Raw genomic sequence first — 27,871 nt, 5'->3', positions numbered from 1 at the left:
TAAGTTTGCAGATGACATCTCTATTATTGGGCTGATCAACAACAACGATGAGTCTGTTTATAGGAGTGAGGTGGAGCATCTTACAAGATGGTGCCTTGACAACAATCTGGCCCTGAATGTCAACAAGACAAAAGAACTCAATGTGGACTTCAGGAGACCCAGAGGGAGTAACAACCCAATCAACATTAATGGCACAGCAGTGGAAACTGTCAGCTGGTTCAGGTTCCTCTGCCTGCAGATCTCCACAGACTTGGCTTGGTCTCACAACACTAGCCAGTCTGAAAAAGGCACAACAGCGCTTGTACATTCTGCATTGCTTAAATGTGGTACAGGGAAGCAATTCCTCATGAACCTTTACCGCAGCACCATAGGTAGCATCCTCACTGCATTGCATCACTGTGTGGTACAGCAATACTATAATGCACAACAGAGATACACTACATAGGGTTGTGGCAACAGCACTGAGGATTATAAGAAGTGATTTACCATCAATCGTAAGATTCACACCGTCTGGTGTTGCAGTAAAGCCCAATCCATTATTCTGAACCCAAACCACAAACTGTTCTCCTCCTGCACTCTGGCAAGCAGTACTGCACTATTAAAAGCAAGGACTACTAGACTCAAGAATACCGATCCCACTGTAGTATGTATCCTCAACAGCTAACTGCAATGCCTCAGACTCAATACATACCTACACTCTGCACTGCTTGCACAGTCTACCATGTTTTTTTCTCAATACTACATACTTATTGTCCCACAACAACTAATTGTTCCTATAATTATTTATTATGCTTGTAATGTACTGTCTACATTACTGTAGTACTGTCTACCGAGAGATCAGTGCAATTACAAATTCCAATCTACATGTACATACAGTATGGCAATAAACTATTCTACTCTCCTACTCTACGCGACTGTGATGCCACCAGGGGCAGGTCACCACAGCCTCTAAAGGCAAGCCCCTGTCCAACAAACACACCCCAGATGCAAGTAAGGTTAATTACTGCTCTTTATTTTGAATAATGTAAGTACACAACCACCATTAAAGAATTTAAAAAGTCAAGACTCCAAAGAAGGGCTTGGTGTTCTATCACTTCTTCACTCCAGTTAAATAAGCCAGGCAGGTAGTTGCTTATCAGCATTCACACAAAACCAGTACTTCTGTATTCAACAAATTCCTTGGTGGTTACTTAGTCTTCTGACTCCCAGAGAGATCTTTTCTAGAATTTCGTATCAGGACTCAGTCCTGATCATTACAATACAGTTGTCTGCTTCATAGTGGAGTTACTTTTCAAGCTCTCTCACAAACACAGCTTTTCATCTCCACTACAGCCCCCCTTTAACACACAGCATTCGCTACCTTCATTTTATTTGAGACTAGTCTGCCTTACTCCCGTTTCTGGTGTACCTCACAGCCTGTCTGACCCCTACATGAAGTTTCCTCTCCCTCACTCTGACCGGGTCTCTTCCTTTATTTTGTTTGCTCTCTCTGTCACCACCATTAGCTCTCTCTTTGTCTGCTTCACTCTTTCAGGCATTTTCCCTAAAACCATCTATTAAGCTTCCTTTGGTTTTCTGCCAAGCACCATGTATATAACTCTTACTGTATACTGTCCCTTTCTGGCTCTTCTCCCAGGCTTATATCTGTTAGAGAGAAGTTGAAACACCTGCACTTCATTTGAGCACCTGCTATAATTATGGTACAACCCACAGCCTGTCAGCTTCTCAGTAAGGTCATAAATGAGTTTAAAGTGCAGTACTTTAGGGAAAAAGCACCACCCTCCAGGGACACAGCCTATGGTTGCTTCATAATATACAATAGTTAATTTACCACCAGATCCAGCTGTGATCACATCATTAGACAATGAATATTCCACTAAAAGGCAATTGCCCCTAATTCATAGTGCAGATACATTTCCAGGCAAGAAAAAGGAGCATTGGAACTGATTATTGGGCATCTTCTAACAGTTTCTCAAATGGTAGGGATTCGATGGAGATTTTCTTTTGATTTGATTTTAACATTATTGATCTTAAATATTTGCTGTTTATTGTCTTTAAAATGCCAGTTTAAGGTGTAATGGAAAATTAAACTAATTGTCAATAACCCTAACCCTAACCCTGCAACTCACAACTGGCAACCCACTGACGCTAAGCAGGTGTGAGCCTGGTCAGTACCTGGATGGGAGACCTCCTGGGAAAAACTAAGGTTGCTGCTGGAAGAGGTGCTAGTGGGGCCAGCAGGGGGTGCTCATCCTGCGGTCTATCTGGGTCCTAATGCTCCAGTATAGTGACAGGGACACTATACTGTAAACAGGTGCCGTCCTTCAAATGAGATGTAAAACCGAGGTCCTGACTCTCTGTGGTCATTAAAAATCCCAGGGTGTTTCTCGAAAAGAGTAACCCTGGTGTCCTGGCCAAATTTCCCATTGGCCCTTACCAATCACGGCCTCCTAATAATCCCCATCTATGATCCCCAATCCCCAATGATAGCTGATGTGTGGTGAGCGTTCTGGCGCACTATGGCTGCCGTCGTATCATCCAGGTGGATGCTGCAGATTGGTGGTGGTGGAGGGGAGTCCCCATTACCTGTAAAGTGCTTTGAGTGGAGTCCAGAAAAGCACTATATAAGTGAAAGCAATTATTATTATTATTAAACACCAAAGATAAATATTTACAGTACTTTGGACTATTAAAATCTTATTATTTTAATATGGTTGCTTTGTTGTTTTTCGATATGTTTTATTTTTCTTTTAAGTACAATGTGTTTAAAGCCAATATGTATATTGTATTTTTAAAAATTAAAATAAAAAATAGAATTGTCTGTTTTTCGAATATTATTTATACACAATTACCAATAATTATTTATATTATATGAAACAATAATTATATTTGTGTTGTACAGTATTGTGATGTATCTCATCTGGAGTTCTGAAAGCAATGTGGTAACAATATCCTGTTTAAACAATGTAATCATAGTATTTAATTAAATCTGATGTCGCTACAATGCACACAACGTGATAAGCACAGGAAAAGAAAAAAAAAACTATTGAGATAATAGAGCCAGCAGCTATATCACCCTGCAATTCACAACTGGCCACCATCTGAAGCTAAGCAGGTGTGAGCCTGGCCAGTACGTGGATTGGAGACCACCTGGGAAAGCTAAGGTTGCTGCTGGAAAAGGTGTTAGTAGAAGAGAGCACTTGCCCTGTGATCTGTGTGGGTCCTAATATCCATGTATAGTGACAGGGACACTATACTGTAACATATCCAAGTGAGGTATAAGGATCATATGCAGACGAAGGAGAGGGAAGATACTGAAACAGGCATACAATCAAAAATGTCAGGTGAGTTTGTGGTCAAAAGGCAAAAGGAAGTTCAGAAGCCGAATAATAATGAGACAGGTGTACAATCCCAAACTTTATGCAAGTTCCTGGTCAAAATGCAAAATGCAAAAAGAAGTATCGCAAGAGGAGTTCAAACAAAGGTGAGGTAGGAGCTATCTAGGAAATGAATCAATACCAAACAGCGAGAAGTGAGTTTAGATGGTTTAAATAGCGCTGCGTGCCGCATGGTAGAGTGTGTGCTGATGGATTAACATGTGCGGTGGCGCTTGTTATTATTAACCTGCTGCTGGCACTGGTCAGCTCTCTTGTGGATTGATCTCCGCTGGCTGGTGGTCATGACAGTATCCCCCCCCTCACAGGCGGCTCCCAACGCCTGAGACAGCAGATCAGGATAGTCCCTGTGAAAATCATTGATTGTCATAGGCTCTAAAAATCCTTCTCCGGAACCCAAGATCTCTCTTTGGGGCCATAACCCTCCCAGTCAGCTACAGATGCAGCCATTCAAAGTGAGCGGTACAGACACGTACCGGAGGTAATTGGCTGCGGCGTCGCGCATCATGATGCAAGATGACGCGGGGTACCGCGGTACGTGATTGGTTGACCGACAGGGGCACTCGTGGTCCGTTGGTCTGTCGTAGAAAGATTTACAGTACAGTAAATGTCTTTACTGTGCCCGTTGTTGATATTGAATTTTACCACTGAAGGGAAATCTTAGTGCCTGAGCATAAAAAGAATAGGAGCATACTGCAACGCGTGTGAAGGCCATAAACGATATTAATTTTGGAACTTAAACATACAGTATATGGCTTTAAAGTACTTGGTACTTTAAAGTAAAAAATACACACCAGTATTCCATTTCTTCCTAAACATTTTAAGCATCGAAGTCTTTAACTAAAGAGATACCGGAGTCAACAAGCATACTTTTAGAATTTGATTAATAGGGAATATAATATGGAATCGCGTATCTAAAGAATTTAATAACGATATGATTATATTCATGTACTGCGACAGGGCTGTGTAGGGCTGTTTCGCCTCCCCCTTCATGCGACTTCCCTTGTAGCCTACTAGTCTACGTGCCTGACTAACAACTCACAGGTTGTGTGTTCAAATCCAGCTGGTGCTGGACTTTTCTTTTAACAAACATTTCTTCGAAAAAATAGAATAGCGATATTATGGACAATCAATTGACTTTTCTATTTCAAAATATCACAACATGATCGATTCTAAGTCATTTTTGATAACAATCAACAAACAAACATTTCTTTGAAAAAATGAGACGTTTCTCTTGGTCAGAGATATAAATATATAATATATAAATAAATTAAATTTAACTAACGTGAAATAGCGTGTGAAAAAGTGGTAGTTTTAAGCTTTTCTGCTAATATAATATGGAATCGCGTATCTAAAGAATTTAATAACGATATGATTATATTCGTGTACTGCGACAGGGCTGTGTAGGGCTGTTTCGCCTCTCTCTTCATGCGACTGTACCAGGAAGAGGATTTCTTTCTATTCGAAACGTGTATTTTAAAAGTTTAAGAAGTAAAAACCTTACAGCGTACACAGATTTCTAAACTGATCAGGATCGTTATCTTTGTCTTATGCATAATAATGTTCACCGCTCTGTCCAGCAAATTAATAATAAACTTTATTTTATATAGCGTTTTAAACGAATAAGTAATTAGATTACTCATAAACCTAATCACTTGCTTTTTCTTTTTATTTAGGCTCAGAATTCAACTATAGATCGTATTATTAATAACCATAATAACAACCAACCAACAAAAACAACCATATAAACATAATACCAACCAAAACATAGATAACGACCACAATACAAAATCAAATATATCAAACCATTATACTCTCGCAAATTCCTCCAATTATCATAATCCCGCCCCTTATGCAAAACCAAACCCTCCTCCCATCTCAGTTTATCCTCTTTATCATAAACAAAATCCACCTCAATTTTCAACATAAAGCATTACTGCTTACTGGGTTTTTGAGGGGGGGGGGGGGGGTGTCTTTCGCTGGAAATCTCGCCTGCTTCTACTTTACGAGTACAACCCCCTCTCTGCCGGAGTGCTGGCTGTGACGAATTAAACCGGTTTCACAGGTATTTTCAAAGTAGGAAGTACAGTGTTAACTGGTAGCTGGGATTCAATCCCAGACCATGTGACATGGGAGTCAGGAAACTAACACACAGCGCCACCAGATTTGATAACGCTATAAAAACGCTATAAAATAATGTGACAAGGCACAGAACAAGTTTACAGCACAGTACAATAATAAATGCTGACCATGACTTTAGAAGCATAAATTACCTTACACTCAATTTAAACACAAGCTGTCTTTAGCCCTCTAAGCTGGTTCATACAGAAATGTAGAGATCCAGGCTCAGAACACACAGCTTCATTAGCGAATACATATGCAGGACAACTAGAGAAGACGTTTTACAGAGGATGGATTTTTAGAAACATCCCATCAGTGACATCACTGAAGTCAACTCCTAGGTACTGTAACTGTCATGTGGATAGTTTCACAAGAATCAGACAAAGGTTTAAGCATCGCTTGTTCTAGATAAAACTGCAAAAAAAAACAACAACCCATAATGTACTTCTTTGCGGCTCTGTTTGCCCAAATCATATATTCACAACGTGAAATTTAGAAAATAATATTACGTAACCAAAATCCGCAATATGGAAACAGAACCTGTGTAATTGTTGATAGATGATGTACTCGTAACATTTTTACAAGACGAACTACAACATTTAAAAAATGACTTGTATGTACTTGATATCTCTAATCAATCCACGGCGACATTGTTAAAGCAGAATCCCAGCACAAAACGAAACTAAAACGCCCTGGGCATACCGTTTCGCGCTTCTTATTAGTTGCTCAAAAGTAATTTGACCGTATGAAATGCATAATATAAACCTAGAAACATATACGTGAGCAGTATTTACGTACTGTAGTATCGGTGTTAAGACATACCTCTCAAATACTGTAAATCAAGTTAAAAATATCTCAAGACCGATTCTGGTCATAATGAAACCATGTTTCGTGTATGTTTTCTTTAAAGTACCGAGACCAGCCATATACTGTATGTTTATGTTCCAAAATTAATATCGTTTATGGCCTTCACACGCGTTGCAGTATGCTCCTGTTCTTTTTATGCTCAGCTACTAAGATTTCCCTTCAGTGGTAAAATTCCATATGAATATTCAATACTTAAATGGGCACAGTTAAGACATTAAATATACATATACATACTGTATACAGTACAGTTTTCATACGGTAATATGTTTATGTTCCTAAATCAATCTCTTTTATGAGCATGTGAAAGGCATGTTGAATCGATTCTCAAAAATTACTGTACTTGACAGTGATTGGCAACAAATGCGTGATTGCGAAATGCTGTGGTGTTACTTTTACAAAGACGGTCAATGAAAAAAAGAATGTTGACCAGGGCAATACTTTGAGTTTACACTTACAGCTTGTCCAAGGTCATTCATTATTAATACTATTAGTAATATCTTCATTAAAGACTTTGATGGCCACAGCTCAAACATGAGAGGTTGAGCTTTATTAGCTCCACCTTGCGGAAATTCCGGATACTATTATTTTGCTTGTCGTATTATAGGAGAATTTACGGTAACTAGCGGTATTTACCGGTAACTCGCTGTATTTACCGGTAACTTGCGGTAGACTGCGTACAGCGTACCGGAAAATAATGAGGTATCGCCCGTGCATTTTGAATGGCTGCATCTGTAGATACTGAAGGGTACTATGGTGCCAGCTAGAGTCGAGGATCTTATGGACCGTATATGTCGGGCGCCCCTGAATAAAGCACTGGGGTGGCTTGCGATGTTGGGGAGCCGTGAGGGGCGAACGGTGGAAGGGTTTCAGACGGGAGATGTGGAAGGACGGGTGGATTCTGAAGGTGGGGGAAAGCGCGAGACGAAAAGTGACTGAGGTAATCCGGGACAGAATCCGGAAGGGGCCGATGTACCTAGGACCGAGCTTCTTGGAAGGCAGACGTAGAGGTAGTTTCCAAGTGGATAGCCAGAAAAACTGTCCTCTCCAAAAATGAGAGGCTGGTCTGCGATGCCGGTTAGCGAATTCGGCCTGGTGCTGGCCCGACGTGGTGAGGGCTGTCCTAGCCATTCCCCAGGTCCTCTGCGCCTTGGAAATATATTATAGCACCGAAGGCACGCCGTATCCAGAGGGGTGTCAGGGATGAGAGTGGGTTGATATCCTAATGAACAGAGGAAGGGAGAGACTTGTGGAAGAGGAGGTAAGTGAGTTGTGGGCATACTCTGCCCAGGGAAGCAGTGATGACAAGTCATCCTGGGAAATGGAGGTGAAGGCTCCCAGAAAGGTAAGGAGGCTTTGGTTAGTCCTTTACACCTGTCCATTGGCCTCAGGATGATATCCAGATATCAAATATACATGGGTCAGTGAATCGCCACCATGATTCTGTTGGACGAGATGATTGGATTAGGTATGTAGTCCAGGTCTGGGGAGTCATGGAGCCTGGAGAGTGCATCAGCTCTCCCATTCTTGGAGCCGGGCGTATAGGTGACAACAAAATTTGAAACGGGAAAAGAAAAGCGACCAACGGGCCTGAGGCAAGTTGAGGCATTTGGCAGATTGAATGTAAGACAGGCTCTTGCGGTCCCTGATAATAACAAAGGGGTGTGAGCCCCCTCCAACCAGTGTCTCCATTCCTCGAGAGCCAGCTTAACAGCGAGGAGTTCACGATTATCTACATCATAATTAATTTCAGTGGGAGAGAGCTTCTTAGAAAAGAAAGCACAGGAATGTAAAATGTGTCCTTCTACATGGCGCTGGGAGAGGACTGCACCAACCCTATAGGCAGAAGTGTTAACCTCAACAATGAAAGGCCGGGAGGGATCCGGGTGACGGAGGAGTGGAGCCGAGCCAAAAAGTTGCTTCAGGTGTAAGAATGCCTTGTTAGCCTCCGGGTTCCATTTACCAAGGCCGGGTCTGTTGCGGGTCAAGGCTGTGATGGATGCCACGATTGAGCTAAAGTTCTGAATGAATTGCCTGTAAAAGTTGGCAAAGCCTAGGAAGCGTTGGATCTGCTTCAAATTGCGAGGAACTGGCCAGTCATTAATAGCCGCAACCTTAGCTGAGTCCATCTCCACTCCAAGGGGAGAAATGATGCAGCCCAGAAAGTGAATCTTAGAAGCATGAAAAACACACTTCTCGAGCTTAGCGTAGAGTTTATTGTCAATGAGTCTGGACAACACCTCCTGGACGTGACGGACATGTTCCTGAGGGTTGGTGGAAAAAATGAGGATGTCGTCAAGATACACCAAAAAAGAATTTCTGATAATGCCCCTAAAAATGTCATTCATTAACAACTGGAAGACCGGCGGGGCATTAACGAGGCCAAAGGGCATAAACTGATATTAATAATGCCTGATTGCTCCTCATAAAGGCAGTCTTCCACTCATCCCCTTCACGTATCCTGATTAAATTGTAACCCCCCCGTAGGTCTAATTTCCAGAAGATGGAAGCTCCGCGTAAGGACTCCAGAGCAGCTTGGATTAAAGGTAGGGGGTAGCGATGTTTAACTGTAATGAAATTCAGCCCTCTATAGTCAATACATTGTTGCAAGGAGCCATCCTTCTTCCATATGAAAAAAAATCCAGCACAGGCTGGAGATGAGATGGGATGAATAAAACCTGAATCCAAGGCCTCCTTAATATAATCTTGCAGGGCTTGATTCTCTGCCTGAAAGAGCCTTCTGTTTATCAAAGGCTTGTTTCAGATGCACATATTGGTGGGAAATGGTAGACTGCTCTTCCAGGGGAATTACTGCAGCAGAAACCTTGACAGGCGGGTGACAACAGTTGTCACGACAGGCTTTGCTCCAGGCAATTATCTCATTCTTGGCCCAGGAGATGTGGGGATCGTGCTTCTTGAGCCAGGGAAGACCCAGGATTACCGGATAGGCAGGTGAATCCAGGAGAAGAAGTGAAAAAACAGCGCTACTGACTCTAACAATAGTCTGTGGGAGGGCTTGATATCGGTATGGGGGTCTCGAAGGACAAGCAGATCCAACGCAGTGCAGTACAGACACCGTCCCTCCCGACGGCACCTTTCCTTTTCCTCTGAGGAAAGGGGCACATGTGGCAGAGTAGCCTCCAGAGGAAGAGGGCCCTTGGGACGCACAGGTCTGCTTTATGGGTGTCTCTCTGCTCTCCAAAGCTTAATGCGGGTGTCCAATTCAACCTACTGAGCGATCACCACCTCAAGAGACCGGGTGTGGAGTGGCGTGAGCACCAGATGGTCCTTCTGTTCCTCCAAGAGACTCTTACAGAAGAGGCAAGCCAAGGCTTCGGGGTTCCAGGCAGACTCCGTGGCGAGGGTTTGGAATTCCGCCACATAATCTTGCAGTGATCTGTCACCCTGGTGAAGGGAAGACAGCTGAAGGTGAGTCAGGTCCTACAGATGCAGCCATTCAAAGTGCGCGGTACAGACACCGCAGTACAGATACCGCAGGTATGATGACACGCGATACCGCGGTACGTGATTGGTTGACCGACAGGGGCACTCGTGGTCCGTTGGTCTGTCGTAGAAAGACTTACTGTAAACGTCTTTACTTTGCCCGTTGTAGATATTGAATTTTACCACTGAAGGGAAATCTTAGTAGCTGAGCATAAAAAGAATAGGAGCATACTGTAACGCGTGTGAAGGCCATAAACGATATTAATTTTGGAACGTAAACATACAGTATATGGCTGGTCTTGGTACTTTAAAGAAAAAAATACACACCAGTATTCCATTTCTCCCTAAACATTGTAAGCTTCGAAGTCTTTAACTAACGTGATACCGGAGTCAACAAGCATACTTTTAGAATTTGATTAAAAGGGAATATAATATGGAATCGCGTATCTAAAGAATTTAATGACGGTATGATTATATCCATGTACTGCGGCAGAACTGTGTAGGGCTGTTTCGCCTACCTGATCATGCGAGCTGTCTTGTAGCCTACTGGTCTAGGTGCATAACTACCAACTGGCAGGTTGTGTGTTCGAATCCAGCTGGTGCTGGACTTCTCATTTTTATTTATTTATTTTTTAATCGCGTAACATAAACATATTACCGTATGCAAACTGTACTGTATACAGTATGTATATGTATATTTAATGTCTTAACTGTGCCCGTTTAATTGAATTAAAAAACAATTATTTAACACGAACATTAAGCTGTTTACATCTTCCGCCTGAGAACAGTCACCCGTTGCTACCCAACGCAGAATGGTGATTGGCTGACACTATCTGACACCCCTCTGATTGGAGAAAAAAGACGTGCTGGTGTGCTATACACACTACCAGGAAGAGGATTTCTTTCTATTCAAAACGTGTATTTTAAAAGTTTAAGAAGTAAAAACCTTACAGCGTACACAGATTTCTAAACTGATCAGGATCGTTATCTTTGTCTTATGCATAATAATGTTCACCGCTCTGTCCAGCAAATTAATAATAAACTTTATTTTATATAGCGTTTTAAACGAATAAGTAATTAGATTGCTCATAAACCTAATCACTTGCTTTTTCTTTTTATTTAGGCTCAGATTTCAACTATAGATCGTATTATTAATAACCATAATAACAACCAACCAACAAAAACAACCATATAAACATAATGGTGGTGCTGGACCTTCCAGTTTTATTTATTTATTTTTTAATCGCGTAACATAAACATATTACCGTATGCAAACTGTACTGTATACAATATGTATATGTATATTTAGTGTCTTAACTGTGCCCGTTTAAGTATTGAATATTCATATCTAATTTTACCACTGAAGGGAAATCTTAACATAAACATACAGTATATGGCTGGTCTCGGTACTTTAAAGAAAAAAATACACACCGGTATTCCATTTCTCCCTAAACATTGTAAGCTTCGAAGTCTTTAACTAACGTGATACCGGAGTCAACAAGCATACTTTTAGAATTTGATTAAAAGGGAATATAATATGGAATCGCGTATCTCAAGAAATTAATAACGATATAATTATATTCATGTTGCAAAAGAACTGCAACGGACATAAAAACTCCCTTGCATGGTTTCATTACGACCGTCGGTCTTGAGATATTTTTAACTTGATTTACAGTATTTGAGAGGTATGTCTTAACACCGATACTACAGTGCTTAAGTACTGCTCACGTATATGTTTCTAGGTTTATATTATGCATTTCATACAGTCAAATTACTTTTGAGCAATAAGAAGCGCGAAACGGTATGCGTTTTACTTTCGTTTTGTGCTGGGACCCGTGGATTGATTAGAGATATCAAGTACATACAAGTCATTTTTTAAATGTTGTAGTTCGTCTTGAAAAAATGTTACGAGTACATCATCTATCAACAATTACACAGGTTCTGTTTCCATATTGCGGATTTTGGTTACGTAATATTATTTTCTAGATTTCACGTTGTGAATATGATGGGATGTCTGATGGGATGTTTCTAAAAATCCATCCTCTGTAAAACGTCTTCTCTAGTTGTCCTGCATATGTATTCGCTAATGAAGCTGTGTGTTCTGAGCCTAGATCTCTACATTTCTGTATGAACCAGCTTAGAGGGCTAAAGACAGCTTGTGTTTAAATTGAGTGTAAGGCAATTTATGCTTCTAAAGTCATGGTCAGCATTTATCTTTGTACTGTGCTGTAAACTTGTTCTGTGCCAAGTCACATTATTTTATAGCGTTTTTAAAGCGTTATCAAATACGGTGTTACTGTAGTTTACTGAGTCCCATGTCACATGGTCTGTGATTGAAACCTGTAAAACCGGTTTAATTCGTCACAGCCAGCACTCTTCAGGTGTGAGGGTCTTCTGCTCAGAATGAAACGCTAAAATGTTTGTGTATATTCTAATGGTAGTGGGGGCGGGGTGTGTGGGAACAGGTTTGGTTGAAACATTTTCTCTGAAAGCATTTTCTTCGCAGTTTAACCGATCTTGTTACAGCATGTTACAGTTTACTATTATTAACCATATTAATTTTAAGTGCTTAATGTAAAATCTTGTAAAAATATATTTTCATTGTTCAAATATACATTAAGTCTGACTATCATATAATAAGTTAAATACAAAACTAAAGAAAAAATAGGGTTAAATATAATTCAAAATATTTTGCTAACAATGTTAACTGTTTATGAATAATAAAATGTATTAACTAAGGAGTAGGATGGCACAGTTGTTAGTATGTTTTTTGTTTTTTTTTAACCCAATCTCCGGGAAACCATTAGTACGATGGTGAATCGGAGATTCTCAACCCTTGCTGCGTACGACTGGAAAATAATTCGTGATCGGATCAACGAAATGCTTCGTAGGAGGAGGCGGTCTTTTCCTCTTGTCTAACAGTCTGTCCACAAACAAAACATTCCTGTTAGACAAGAGGAATTGAAAAAAAAACAATGTTGTCAATGAAAACCGGTGTGTGTGTCTCTCCCTGCTGGATGTCCCTCTCACAAACTGCTGAATGAATAAAATAATTTTATTGAAAACGAGTTTACGATTGTCTGGTCTTTAAATTCTGGAGATACGCGATTCCATATTATATTCCCTTTTAATCAAATTCTAAAAGTATGCTTGTTGACTCCGGTATCGCGTTAGTTAAAGACTTCGATGCTTAAAATGTTTAGGGAGGAATGGAATACTGGTGTGTATGTTTTCTTTAAAGTACCGAGACCAGCCATATACTGTATGTTTAAGTTCCAAAATTAATATCGTTTATGGGCTTCACACGCGTTGCAGTATGCTCAGGCACTAAGTAAAAGGAGATGCTTCGTATTGCTTGACTAATTTTAAAAACTAAGTTATAAATATAAAAATTGCAGGCGCTGCTCTGGTGCGTCGGCTCCTACACAGTGCCTGTCTGCCGTAAGCGTTACAATATACATACAGTACCCAACACTGCTTGTACCCATCTGTCATGCAAATAAAACACCTTGAATTGAATTGAATTGAGGGGAGAAGGGGGGGATACTAAAGCCAATACTGGCTCAATGGGCTTTGACGTGCTAATGCGTTGGTTTAACGGTCCGGGTGTGGCAGGCTTCCAATGTCAACTCGACTCGATTAGAAGACAATGAACGTATTTTAGCCCTAAATGAATTAATAGCAAACATGGTTTACATAAAATACATTTTTCCAAGAAAGTTTATAATAATACGATCTATAGTTGAAATCTGAGCCTACTTTAAAAATAAAGGAAAAGCATTTTCAGAGAGCAATCACGCTGTGTTTATGTAGAAAAAGTGATTAGGTTTACGAGCAATCTAATTACCTATTCGCTTAAAACGCTATATAAAATAAAGTTTATTTAGAGATGAATGATCAGTGTCGCAGTTTAAATAATGTGAGTCAGGAAACTAACACAGCGCCACCGGATTTAATAATAATATAGCAATAAAAATGCTATAAAATAATGTGACACAGTACAGCACAGTACAACAATACTGACCATGACTTTAGAAACATAAATTACCTTACACTCAATTTAAACACAAGCTGTCTTTCTGTATGAACCTCTAAGCTGGTTCATACAGAAAATGTAGAAATGCATTAGCCTGATCATGATTAAAAAACACATAATTAAACACGCGTTTGCGATTTAAATCAGAACACGATTTAAATCAATATAAATGTTTATATTGTAACGCATTGTCCAGCCTCCATTTCTCTATAAAAATTTACTGTTGCACACACACACAATAGAAGCAGGAACCGCTGTCAGAAGGGAAGATATGTTCAAAATATCGCAAATATCGATCATGTTGCGATATTTTGAAATATAAAAGTCAATTGATTGTCCATAATATCGCTTACCTATTTTTTCGAAGAAATGTTTGTTAAAATAAAAGTCCAGCACCAGCTGGATTCGAACACACAACCTGCCAGTTGGTAGTCACGCACCTAGACCAGTAGGCTACAAGACAGCTCGCATGATCAGGTAGGCGAAACAGCCCTACACAGTCCTGCCAGTACACGGATATAATCATACCGTTATTAAATTCTTTAGATACGCGATTCCATATTATATTCCCTTTTAATCAAATTCTAAAAGTATGCTTGTTGACTCCGGTATCACGTTAGTTAAAGACTTCGAAGCTTACAATGTTTAGGGAGAAATGGAATACCGGTGTGTATTTTTCCTTGTGATATTTTAAGCTCTAGTTGAATGATAGGTGTCGCATTTTAAATCATTTTCGTAGCTAGAAATTATGAAACGCCCTGTTAAAAGCAAGGAAGTTTTTATGCCCCGTTGAAGTAAAACAAAATGCCTGACAAAGTATGGCTTGGACAGATTCCAAGTGCTTGTACAAATGTGCTAAAGAAATTATACTTTGAGTATACAGCTTGTCCAAAGTCATCCATTATTAATACTATTAGTAATATCTTCAGTAAAGGCTTTGATGCATAAATATTTCTGATAAAGGTAGGTTGTGTACTTTTGTCCAACTGAGCAATCTTGCTTTCATAAAATATACCAACATTTTAATGACTGATGATTAACATGCTGTAATACACAGTTCAAAATTAAAGGCTCAAATGCTGTACATGAGAGGTTAAGCTCCCCCTGGCGGTTTTACAAGGCGACGCCGGATAGTTAGTCACGTGACACACGTGAAACCGCGTGATACCGCGTGATACTGTGACACGCCCACCGGGGTATGCCGCGAAATACCTCACCCATTTTGAATGGCTGCATCTGTAGTTGGTTGGAGAAAAACGTGCCTTGAGTCGGTCAGCAAAAAGATGAAAGTTAGAGAACTGGGAATCTCCCCTAGCCAGCAACACTTGCTACCCAATCCAATGCCTTGCCTGTGAGCAAGGAAAAGGCGAGTCCGATCTGCTCCCGGGTAGTAGGAAAATGCTCTGGATGCAGCTGGAAAACCAAGGAGCATTGAGCAATAAAGCCTCTGCAGCCTGCAGGGTTGCCGTCATAATTTTCCTGGAGAACAAATGGTAAGGTTGGGGGAGTGGTTGGCGGGCCACAGGGGTCAGAGCAGGTGCTTGGGCAAAAGGCGTTGCAGGAGTCAGTGCGGGAGCCAGAGAGACGGGGGGGATGCGAAAGCCAGGCGACGTGATTAGTGAGATGTTGGAGTGACGATAGAAGCTGGGTGAGGTCTTGGGAATGGTGTTTGAGGAGGGAGCAAAAAGCTTGAGTGTCTGCGGGATCCATCTTGCATAAACTGTAACATATCCCAATGAGGAATGATGATCCTTTGCAGATAAAGGAGAGGGAAGATAATGAAACAGGCGTACAATCGAAAACATCACGCGAGTTCGTGGTCGAAAGGCAAAAGGTTCAGAAGCAGTTGTCCTTTTCCACTTTCTTCCAGATTATACTGTCTACACAGGGTCCTGAACTACGCATCATAACAACATTGAAATACAGTAAGCTCTGTTCACAACCTTAAAAGTAATGTGCTTGGGTGAGTGTCATGATGATATGATTCTAGCTGAAATTATGGTTCTGACTGCAAAACTGCACAGAATGTGCAGCATCATTCATTGTTTTATTCACTGTAAAAACACTGGACTAGTTGCTCTGAATCCATTTAAGAAAAATATCTAGTTCATAACATTTCCCCAAGGGAAGCTTTTCACACTGATATTAATTTTCTTAGTTCTACTTCAGGCTATTTTGTGCACTCACATGTGTGCAACTGCTCTTACAATTAGCCTTCAGGTATGAGCATCCTATTTAAAATTCTAGCAGATTGTTGACATATTGAATGATTAATGCTGGCATGATGTTTCTTTAGTACCATCCATTTCACCAGTCTCCTGGTTGTGTTTGTCAATATCACTGGCCTGGCAGTTTTAGTTTCGACATTGATGTATCTGGTTGTATCTCATGAAATTACCAGCAGTTGCTTAGTGTTTGCCCAAATGATCAGATATCCTGTAGATAGGTATATCTCTTATGAAACACAGAACAGCCATTCTCCACTCTAAATATGACAATTCAGGGTTTTCCTTTTGGTATATAACTGAATGTCCATATTTGTTGCAAGGCTTAATAAAGCTCAGAGAAAATTTTACCTTTTAGTTAAAGGTTGGATATGCCTTTATACTTTATTTAATTCAGAAACAGGACTGTTTAATAAATAATTAAAAAACATAAACATGATACAAGAATGGGCAACTTGAGCCCTCAAGGACCTGAGGGTTTTCTGCTTATATCTTAATTTCTTGAACTAATTATTTGAATAATAAGCCATGTCTTTTGCTTTGAAGCTGTTCATCAGTTGCCTATTGAAAGACATAAAACTTAAAGGACTCTTTTGATGACACTGAAAGAAATATTGTGTGAAGCTCAGGTTCAAATGAAATTGTCCCCTGTGGCTCTCAGTGGACACAACTTGTAAAGGTCTATGCTCAGAGCACAGAACAGGCTGGGTTCCCATTTCTTTGGAAGACTCTAACCAAGAATTCTAAGGAGTTAGTTTACATTTGGTCAAGTATTGGTGTCATTGTGTACTTTCAAATGGGTGGAGTAAGGGCTGCTTTGTTTTGTTACAAAACCGTGAGGCGTTGGGCTAGCCAGCCTTGCTGTGAATTTATAACATTATCAATGACACCTAGATCCTGAAGATGACTTACAAACTATGCCTGCATTATGCAAGTAATCATTATCTATGTATTTCTCACATGAGTGTTGAAGTGTGATCTAAATGCCCAACAACTGGAAATCTGCAAAATTAGACAAAAAATAAGAAAATATTTTGGGGTTCCAAAATTGTTTTTTGAAATGGTCAAACATCTGTTGGAGTGAGCTATTCATTAAAAATATTTTTAGTTTTACTTTATTAATTTTTACTTTGTTTATAAGTATGTGTATGTGTATATAACAAGTGTGTCTGTTGTTCTTATATTTTCCTTCCCCTTTTTAAAAACAAATAATAAACCGTTGTTAACATCAGTTACAGGTACATCCAAACAAAGTTGCCGATAAGTAGATTTATGTGACTTCTGTACATATACATTTTGGTTTTTGCAATGCTTAAATACTTAAGTAAATATGAAACTCTAGATTCAACCTAAATATGTAACACAGAATATAACCTAAAAGTGAGCATCAAAGACCAGAAAATAAATTAATTAAAGGTATTTTAATACCAAACTAACATCAAGAAAACTACTGTCCTATTATATACCCTTGTTCTCCATCAGTAGCATTTTTCTGTCTCCATAGCTACAAAAGTCCTTATAACAAACACTTACACCTTATAATTTGTAGTCAAGATCTCGAGTTTTTTCCTCAAATCAAACAACAGCTGGTTATCTGCTCAATCTAATTAGGTACCACTTTCTTTGCACTGGACTCAAGTCAACACCTCATGTTAAATTAGAAATGGCTTTTCCAATAATAGTGGCTTCAGGTTAACAGAATGAACATATAGTCAATTCTCCAACAAGCAAGTAAAAAGTAATTGTAAAGACTGAATAAATAAGGACCTACATACTGTATGTAATAGATTATTATCAGCCTAATTGTGAATATAGCAGCATGTATGTTTTGACTTTTTAATCCCTTTGAGTTCAGTAGTATCATTTGAGTGTATACATTAATACAGAAGCTTGGAGCTGGATAAATACAATTCTCTGAGCCTGCCGTTTTCTTTGATCTGATGAAATATCTCAGATTTTTCTGATAATCTTTCACTTTCTTGTACTCCTAAAATTGATGTGACATTTCCTTAGTGAGCAGCCTGAAGCAGCTTGCAACAACAGGAAGAATTTCATTTCAAACATGATGGTTAGATGAGTAGTCCTGAACAAAAGGCAAATTCCATGAGACATGCTAATAAAGGTGGGATTGTTTCAAGGCACAAACAAAAGAAATAGATCTTAAAGGAAGTGGGAGATCAAAGGAAATATAGATTATATTTCAAAGTGTTAAAGTCATTGTAATGGAAAGTGTAAAGCACAGGGCAACCTTCAGACTTCTAGGCAATTTTAGGCCATTTGAGTACACTGGCCCTTCTCTACAGAGGGAATTGCAAGTGGGGACATCCCTCTGTCCATGGCACATCGAGGGCTGTTGTGCTACCTAAGTCTCCCAATAACCCTGATGGTCCTCCATCAAGCTTTCCCTCTCAGCCACTTCTTTACTATTCACACTATGCCTATAAAGTTATTTGAGCTACTCTTTTAACATCTCTTTCAGACCTTGTGTCTCCATGGCAGGCTGGCTGAGAAACTCTTGTACTTTTTATCTGAATTTGAGGAGGCAGTGCCCTCTGTGCACAGGGTAATCTGAGTGAAAAGCAACTGAAAGATTTCCTTCATTTCAACATGCCACTGGGTCCACTGCAGCTCTGCAACCTCCTTCATGGCCTGAATTGAGCTCAGCTTGTCTACACTCCTCACAAAAAGACATCTGTGGACCTCACTGACATTCTGTTTCTTGATAATTGCTCTAAATTGGAGCATTTTCTTCATTCTCTTATTTTCCTCCTGCTGACTATTTTGCAGCAGGACTATGGTAGAAAGAATCTCTCCTCCAGACGGTTTCTTTGAGCAAGTGCCTGCTCCAGATGGGCTTGCAAAAAAGGAGGTTGGACACTTCCTGCTTGGATATTTTCAGCAAGTCTGAAGGGTGCTGACACTGCTCCAAGAGTGTTCCAGCTAATTGCCCATCTCCTTCAAATGGCTTTGCAATGAGCTTTCACTCTCAGCCTGAATTTTCAGCAGCTGGCTGATCTGCATCTTGGAGATCAGATTCCAGTGCCAGCTCCTGCTATAGTACTTCCATTTCAGTCTTCTTCCAATTTTCCCCTGTTTGGACTTTCACCCAGTAGAGGTTAGCTTTGCTCTTCAAAGCTGATGACCAACTGGGGTTGGGTTGCACTTCTCCTGTCCTTCTCCTGGTTCTCCATTTGAGACTGCTTACCCCTCTTCTTCTTGGTCTTCTTTATCTTACCTGAGCTGGAGACTTCTGGCACTGCCTCAACTATTCCTGAGCAAGCTGCTCTATTGCTCTACTGCTCTATTGATGGTGACTTTACTGTTGATGATTGCCTTGAGGTGACTTGGTCTCCGTCTCCAACATAGAGATGTCACAAAGAAGTTTCATTTGATAAACAGGAAATTTTATATCCTTTATGTTTTTCTTTATTAGTTTGACATTAAACATCATTACCTGTACCCAATTAACTATATCAATAATGAGATGATTTAGTGCTCATGCAACAGTGAGAGACAGAAGAGTGTATCATTCATGATGGATCAATTAATAAAAAGGGTGCCTTAAACATTTTTATATTCACACTTAATTTTTCTAATAATACACGTGTGGAAATAGTGATATATTTCTTTTGATGTTCACAATACTTAAAACTGTTGACTCACCACAATATCCTGGAGTCCCACAGACAGTCTTCATTGTGACCTGGTCATCCACAATTTTTGACAGGCCAAAATCAGCTGGGAAAACAAACATTACATTGTAAACACTGAGGGATTTCACTCAGACTACTGTTTTCAGGCAGTTTTCTCAGTTTTAAGTTTATGTTATTATGAATTAGACAGCTTGTATACAAGTTAACATCATGACGTCCACCAGGAGAAGTTCCTTTCTGATAACGGATGGATGAATGGATACAATTTTAAAATTTAAGGAAAAACATAATCCTTTACAGTATATGCTCTAAAATAATTAATGACTTTGAATTTCCTGGCATATAACCTGGTCTGTATTAGAAAGAGGGGTGTTCAGGCCAAACATCAGATGTTTTCCAGTTCTGTTAATGTAAAGTAATGTTTAAATAAAAGAGTGAATGCTCCCCTACTTTTGTACTGGATTCAGATTTTGTCTTGATACAGTACTTGAGACTTGTAGTGTTTATATAAAAATATGTTGGTATAAATGTTACTAAAACACACAAAAAAAACTTGACACTGCAGCAGAATAGTTGTCTCTCTGAGCTATCCTTGGTGTTTTAAGATTTAGGAGAGAGGCTTAGAGAGACAGTGCAGGCATTCACACACAAGTGTTACAGATCTAATGCAGCAAACTCCTGTTAGGTTCCTTTATAAATAGCTAAAAATAGCAGGAGACAGTCTATCAGTTAACAAGTCTTTTGGTTAGACCAGTTTTCTAACAACAAGAGTTGGCACCAAAGCAAGTAATGAAGGTTCAGCGCTTGCCCATTGACTTTGGCTGTATTAAAAACTACATGGCTATTTTGGAAAGACATTTCCCAGCAATTAGGGAACAGGTTATTTTAGGTCTGTGAAGGAAGAAATTAGGTTCTCTCTCTCAATGAATAAATTTAGCTACTACTGGAGACATTACTCTCTAAGCGCCAGTTTTCTCCATTGGGAAAGGAGTTTTGAGCTTTTTGGTGGATGGAATAACTTCATCCTTCAGTTAGAGCTGAAGTAACCACATTAGTTTTGACAAAATTGGAAACAGAGAAGGTAAATTGGAAAATGGACCAAATTAGGGAGGGAAGGTGATTCTATTACATCAGAGCTGGTTACCTCAGCCCTAGCCCTGAGATTCTGTTTAGAAGTATAAACAGAAAAACGAACCATCTATTGAGTTGTTGTGCCTTAGACACCTAATCCCAAATCAAACCTAATCACTGCAACACAGTGGACATATAACACATACACTTGCCGCTAAATACTAATATAATTTTTATCTTTTCTTCTCAAAAATGTTTTTAGAAATCAAAAGACAATGTCATAACCAAAATTTAGAATGCCACCTTACACCTAACTGATGATGAATATAAGCTTGAGTTTGAACCAAGTTTACCCGAATCAATAAATACATCCCAGAGTCTTATGGCAGCTCAGTAAGGATTATCAGTACCATACCTATTTTGAGAGGAGCGTCTGGAGCTGAAGTGGCATACAAGAGGTTTTCAGGCTTGAGGTCTCGATGGACAACTCCATTTTCATGTAGGTACTGTACAGAGAGAAGATGGAAGACATGTATGAAATTTACACATAACACTGCTACTCACAAATCACTATCATAACAAATAAAAATAGACTGTGGGAAATTTAATAGAAAAGGGTCTTTGTATCAATATAATTAGGCAATTATACAGTTATATTTGTTTTTATAATTTATTTTTTATGTAGTCATTCCTGCATATGATCAAAACTCATTAACATTAACTCATTTAACAATAAAGCCATATACCCTAACATACTGTCCTCAAAGGGGGAACCAATAACTTCCAGTTGGAAGAGGTTTCTTTTGAGTGGAATGTATCAAATGGGCTAACAATTGTTTATTTCACCAGAGAGAACTGCATTCATAATGGAATATTTTCGTGAATACAAAAGGAAAAAGCTTCTCAATAAAAATGATCAAAATATTAGTAAAATATTTCAAAAGTAACCTGCAATCCTTGATTGTCCTACATTTCCAGTTATCTCTTAAAATAGATTAAAGCTCTTTGGACTGATTACTAAACATAAACCAAGTTAGACAGTATTTAGGCCCTTGTTATTTTTTACAAGATCAATGGCAAACTATAATTAACCCATTAAAACATAATCCAGGCCCTTCATTAGCACTGCAGGCACACTGGCTTCATGTGGCAGTCGATCCTCCTTCTGCTCTTTTACTGGGCACTGTTACACACCAAATCTTGGCTTTAGGAATACACACTAGTTTTACAAACAGGATAGGTTTTTCTACATTATAAAGACAATCCCCGTGAGCCTTTGAAAAACTTCTGAGTAAATGTGACTCTAGTCTGAACTCAGATAAGAGCAAATAGTTTTCCTATCACTCTGCTAGGGATGCACTGACATCTCTTCATAAAAGAATTTCAACGAACATGCTCTAACTTTTTTTTCTGAGAATGCTTTTTGAAATTTCAAACCTGCCAAAGAAAAAAAACTATAAACTTCTAAAGTATATTAAAGTACTGAAAGGAGGTTGTGAAAATACCACACTCAGTTTCATACACACTGTACAGCCCATAACTTTTGACTTTCTCCTTCAGCTGCCTACAGTAGCTCAGGTACTTAAAACAGGAATGTATTGTCATATTTAACTTGAAAATGTCAATCTCACTGCTACACATCTTGTTTCTGATAAATTCTTTTTTTTCTACTATACCTCATTCATTAAATACTAGAGACCCTTAATACACTGTTCTATGATTTATTAAAAACATAAATATTTACAGCAAACATATACTTAACAAAGTAAACATAAACATAAACAAAATATTTTACATGGGAATAATAAGAAAGAGTAGTGTACTGACAAATTGAATACTGACAAGATTCTAAAATTTTATTTTCAGTTCTACTGTAACGAACAGTTCTTTCGGGACCCTATGCGTGTGACACAATCCGGGTTAAAGTGAGAAAACACGGGGGGAAAAGTCATGCAGGAGAGGGGAATGAAGACAGGGGCGTGTCCTTGGTGTGCTGGTATACGGGGAAGGTATGGTCGAGGCAAACAATCCAAAGAATAAGTCCATAGGCGAATCCAAAAAAAGGGCGAAAGTCCATGGCCAGGTGATCCATCCAAAACGAAGGATTAAAAACAGGAACCGGGTCGGAACCGGCGAGGGGAACAGGAACAGGCATAGAAACTTAAAAACATAATGGAGCCAGGCGCAACCAGTTCCCGGGCTTGCACGATATGGGAATCAGATGCAGAGCTTGGATTAATGTCAACGCCTGGCTTTTAAGGGGGCTAGAACAAGGAACAGGTGCGGGGAATGAGGCAAACAAGGAAGAGCCAGAGCACCCTTAAGGGGAAGGGACTACAATCGTGACATCTACTGTAATATCCAAAAAAGGGAAATTCATTAATGGAATTGATGTTCTTAATATTTCTGGGATCAATAAAAATACAGACTTTCAGGCAGGCCCTTTCTCTACCATGGGCACCTACAGACAGTTAGCTGAACATGTAAGACATGTAAGATAATATACTGTATCAAGGTTATGGCACATATTGGATACACAAATCACCATATGCTATTTTTTGTCTCTGTTTAATGGGCTTGGAACAAATTAGAATTCTAATGTCATATACGCTGATTTAGTTCAGGATCCATTACACTAACTACTTGATTAATTAGTCTGAATTTAAAAATAAAGCATTGTGCCAACCAACAATGCCAGAATATCCATTTTTAATTAACCATTATGCTCCCTACCTTTCTAAGAAAAGAAAACAAAATGCTGAATGAGGTTACACTTATATTGATAACGAGTTTCTCTAGAAAAAAATAATCACATGGTCTCATTATTACTGAATTAAAGGAATCATTGATTAACAGGAGTCAACCAAGTTTTGAAAATGAACTATAAATGGTGTATCATGAAGTAAAGGATCATGATTCAGAACATCCATATTCAATGCAATTTCTCATTCTAGCTAAACTAATTTTTAAAAATATTAAAATATATATGTATGTCTTATTGGTATGACCATTAGCAATACTGCCTTACAACTCTCATGTGCTGAATTCAGACTTGGATGCCTTCTGTGTGAAGTTTGCATGTCCCCCACATGCTCATGTGGTTTATTGCAGTGTGCTCTGGTGTACTGAAAGCCTGAAAGAACTGAACCTTTTACTCATGAACAGAGAAGATTTAAGAGTCTGATACAGCATTTAAAATCTGTCAGATTAAGACAATGGATGTCTTCAAAATGAACAGAGAAACAAGACTCAGAGGACACAAGTTGATGTGCATTTAAAACTGAGAAGAACTAGAACTTCTTTACTAGGGTAGTAGGAATATGGAATATTCTACCCAGCCATGTGGTTAAGGTGGTATGTTGGCTTCATTCAAGTAATAGATGGATAAGATCATTGGATCAATTATCTACTGTACTAGCTACCAAATGAATTGAATGATTTGGAAAGATCTAAATCTTTCTTAAGTTCTTAAGTCTTCCCACCTCCCAAAGACATGCATATTAGATTTTAGAAACTACTCTCTTTTGTCAGTTCATGGTGATTTCATATTTGAGGGCTTTATCCCCAGTCTAGCACTAGGTACAAGGCTACAGGAAAAATAAACAAAATGAGCATGATTAGACAAAGGGTTTCCTCTCATAGACAGAAATACCGTAAAATGTGTGATTGGAATCAATTCTGTACCTATGAAAGGATAGCGACTCTTCTCCCCAGTGACACTGAAATGTGGACTGCATGATCAAGCTTAAATCTCTGATCCTAAAACAGTGCTCAGTGATGAGTAATGCTGCATTTTAATAACACCATCAATCTCATAGAAGGAAATAATCCACTAAATAATCTGCTAAAAATCAAAAATGGTATGTGCAATCCACAAAATTAAATTTACTAGTTCGAATATTGAATAGGTGATATTGATATTGATTGCAATGTTTGATGTAAACATTTGTACGATCATATGTAATTGTGATGCATTCTTTGAATGTGTATCATACTCAATTTTCTGAAGTTGAATAAAAGTAATCTTTTTAATAGATCTGTAAATACGGAAAGGAATATGTCCTATAAAGGCCAAAAATTAAAAAGTACTATAAAATTCTTTATCCTTGCAAGGATATACAGTACTGTACTGAGTAAACAAAACCTTTTCACCTAAGTTTACTGTACTGTACATCTCCTACAAAGTCCCTCAATATTTACTCTGAATAAATGCAGTACATTTGTTCTTTCAACACATATGTTAAATTCAATATGAGACCAGAAAAAATTTAGGTTACATTTTTCATGAACTTTTTGTAGTGTGATGAATTTGCCAGGTGTCCATCCTGTTGGGAATTTTGACTCTTTGTGTTTGTATGTCTCGTAATGTTAAGCAGTTAGGATAGATAATTAAATTTTAATGCTTTATGTTAGCAACTTTAAAACATATTTCCATTTGAATTAAGAGCATGATTTGTATAAATAATATTTTATATACAATACTTATAATCTAGTAGTTCACTTGTCTATAAATAACTTGTAAATAACCTGCCCACGTACTATTTACTATGGTTGTGTTAAACCACATTTCCTTAATTACTACAAGAAGAGCATGTTTCCTTGACTCTATAATAGCATGGGTGACACATTTATTGGTTATCTCTTACTTCTGAGACTAGCTTACCGTGCAAATAAAACCAACAGATGATAAATATAGTATAGCTGAGACCAGATTTGTTTTTTGTTTTTGAATTAATAGTAATATGCCCTTTCACGACGCGCCGGTTGGAGTATTTCTCGGTCGCATTTAATGGCAACGTCAGCTCAAAGATTTGGTTCAAACCACCAAATGGAGACAGGCGTGCCGACAAGCAGACCCTGCTGATGTGGGGATTAACGCTAGGATGAGAGAGAGAGTAATTTGCCCTTTCAAAAATGAATTGTCTAAAATTAGTCAACATTATAAACAAATTATTTTTAAAAACTAATAAAAAGCATCCTAATTATATCTGGGATGAACATATTCACCAATGCTAGAATTTTATTTCTTTTATTTGCTAATGAATTATTTGTGCATGCTTATGGTATTTAAACTATTTTATATTTACATTTTATATTTCTATTTTTATATTTATTTCAAATATATATTTTTAAAATAGATTTGAAAAGTTAATGTTAGGTAGCTAAGGTATAAGGCATATTCCCTGGCTATTTCCTTACTAACTTTGCTATTAAATGTAAACTATTTTTCTTTAATATTGCAGATGCTAAAAAGCTTGTTGATTAATTATTTGTAATACCTTGGTTATCTTTACCTGATATATTCAATAAGCAATATTTTAAACTATGGTATGGCTACCACATTGCAGAATTAAAATATATGAAATATTTCTATATCAATGGATTATTATTATTTTTATATGAAATATATTATAAAATATATTAAAGATGACAACAATATTTTTCACCAAAGCATGCCAAAGCCAAATATGCATCTCATACTGTTCACACACTAAACCATTTGACACCAGGTTTAAAATTAAATAACATTATAACTAAGGAGAGATTTTTCACTTCATACTTTTCCTCCAACCTCCCTGTTAGTTTCTCCTATAAAACTAATATAGACTGTCTACTCTTCTCTTACACTTGGAAAACAATTGTGCTGTTTTCCCAAAACATGTTGATCTGTAAAGCAGAGATATTGCACATTAGTTTTAAACTGAAATGGCTGGCACTTCACTTTACCAAGCTATAAATCTGGAATGTTTCCAGAGTTTTAGAATGTGGTCTTAATTATTCAGTGCTACCTTTTGCAGGAAGATTTATTATCCAGTTAAATTCTTAATTTTCCCTTTAAGTATAGCACATACAGTATTAAATAATACAGGCATTTAATAGGCCATGTAAACACATCTCTAAATATATTGATGTCTAATAAAAATAGATACTTTCATTTGTGTTCGGCTTCTTCCATACCAGAACAACAGTATGTGATACATACTGTAAATGAATGGATAAATATATACAGTAGGTAGTGGGAGTAGTTTTATTGCAGATGGGATAAATAAATTATAAATGGGTGGATGCTGCACATTGGTGGTGGTGGAGGGGAGTCCCCATTACCTGTAAAGCGCTTTAAGTGGAATGTCCAGAAAAGCGCTATATAAGTGTAAGCAATTATTAATTATTATAATTATAAATGTGTCACGGATGTCAGAAAGGACGAACCGTGGAATGGCAGGAGAGCATAAGAGACCCTATGTGTAGCGGCGAGACAGGGGTTAGCCGTATAGAAACCTATGCCCTCAAGTAGCAGACGTGGGGCGACCTGGTGCTAGGCGGGTTTCAGGACATCCAAACGTCAATGCTGAGACAAGGTGAATGAAAGACCCAGAAATATATAGCCCAGGGAAAGAGAGAGACCGGAAGGACAGCAAAGCGGGAAACTAGGGACAAGACAGAGTAGGAGCGCCCTCTGGCTGCAGAGGGTGTGACAAAATGTTTATATATAATTATACTTATATATGTTTTCTATTTGAATTTGGTCTTCCTGATGAGAGTATTATGAATTGAGAATGGAGTGGATGTGTGGAATCAGCTGTGATGTTCCTTGCCATTCTGAGAACTGTATATGTAAAATCGCAGAGCTGAGGCTGCTGTTTCCAAATTATTATTCTCAGTTATTATGCCATTTTCACACTTCTGGACAGTTTGGTTTTACTCTTCAACCCCAGGTTTCTATACCAAACTGTCATGTTAAATGCCAGGACGCTCTCAACATGAGATAGACATGTTGAGAGACAAACCAATCTGTGCAATCATTTTCAAATGAGGTCAATATACAGTAGGTGATAGCCTTTGGTGCTATTGAGGAAAACATTACTGCTTAGTAATATACAGTATCTATGAAACCCTTGAAACAACAGCACTTAAAGTATATTTCTACAAGCCAATGTGAAAGGCTAGATTTAACAGCAGGACTACTCACAGTAGTAAATCCAGAGGCTGACCTGGGGAGTGTATCAGTGCTGCCAGGAATGTGTTAATGTTCAAGGAGGTCATATCCAATACTAACTTCGT

The 27,871-nt window shown here is 38.5% G+C and overlaps 1 protein-coding gene across 2 annotated transcripts in view; it reads right to left on the bottom strand.

The window, feature by feature from the left end:
• camk4 (calcium/calmodulin-dependent protein kinase IV) overlaps window positions 1-27,871 on the bottom strand; it is a 187,194-nt gene that overhangs the window by 11,892 nt on the left and 147,431 nt on the right. For both annotated transcript variants that reach the window (XM_088629361.1, XM_088629360.1), the window contains 2 exons: window positions 21,225-21,315; window positions 19,749-19,823 (listed from right to left, as the gene is read on the bottom strand). In XM_088629361.1, the coding sequence (XP_088485487.1) occupies window positions 19,749-19,823; window positions 21,225-21,315 (166 nt within the window). The remainder of the gene's footprint in view (window positions 1-19,748; window positions 19,824-21,224; window positions 21,316-27,871) is intronic.

Source organism: Lepisosteus platostomus, chromosome 4 (genome assembly GCF_059453375.1).
Source record: "Lepisosteus platostomus isolate fLepPlt1 chromosome 4, fLepPlt1.hap1, whole genome shotgun sequence".
Taxonomy (NCBI): domain Eukaryota; kingdom Metazoa; phylum Chordata; class Actinopteri; order Semionotiformes; family Lepisosteidae; genus Lepisosteus; species Lepisosteus platostomus.
Note: the sequence above shows the minus strand (reverse complement) of the source record. Positions and strands in the feature narration are given on the sequence as shown.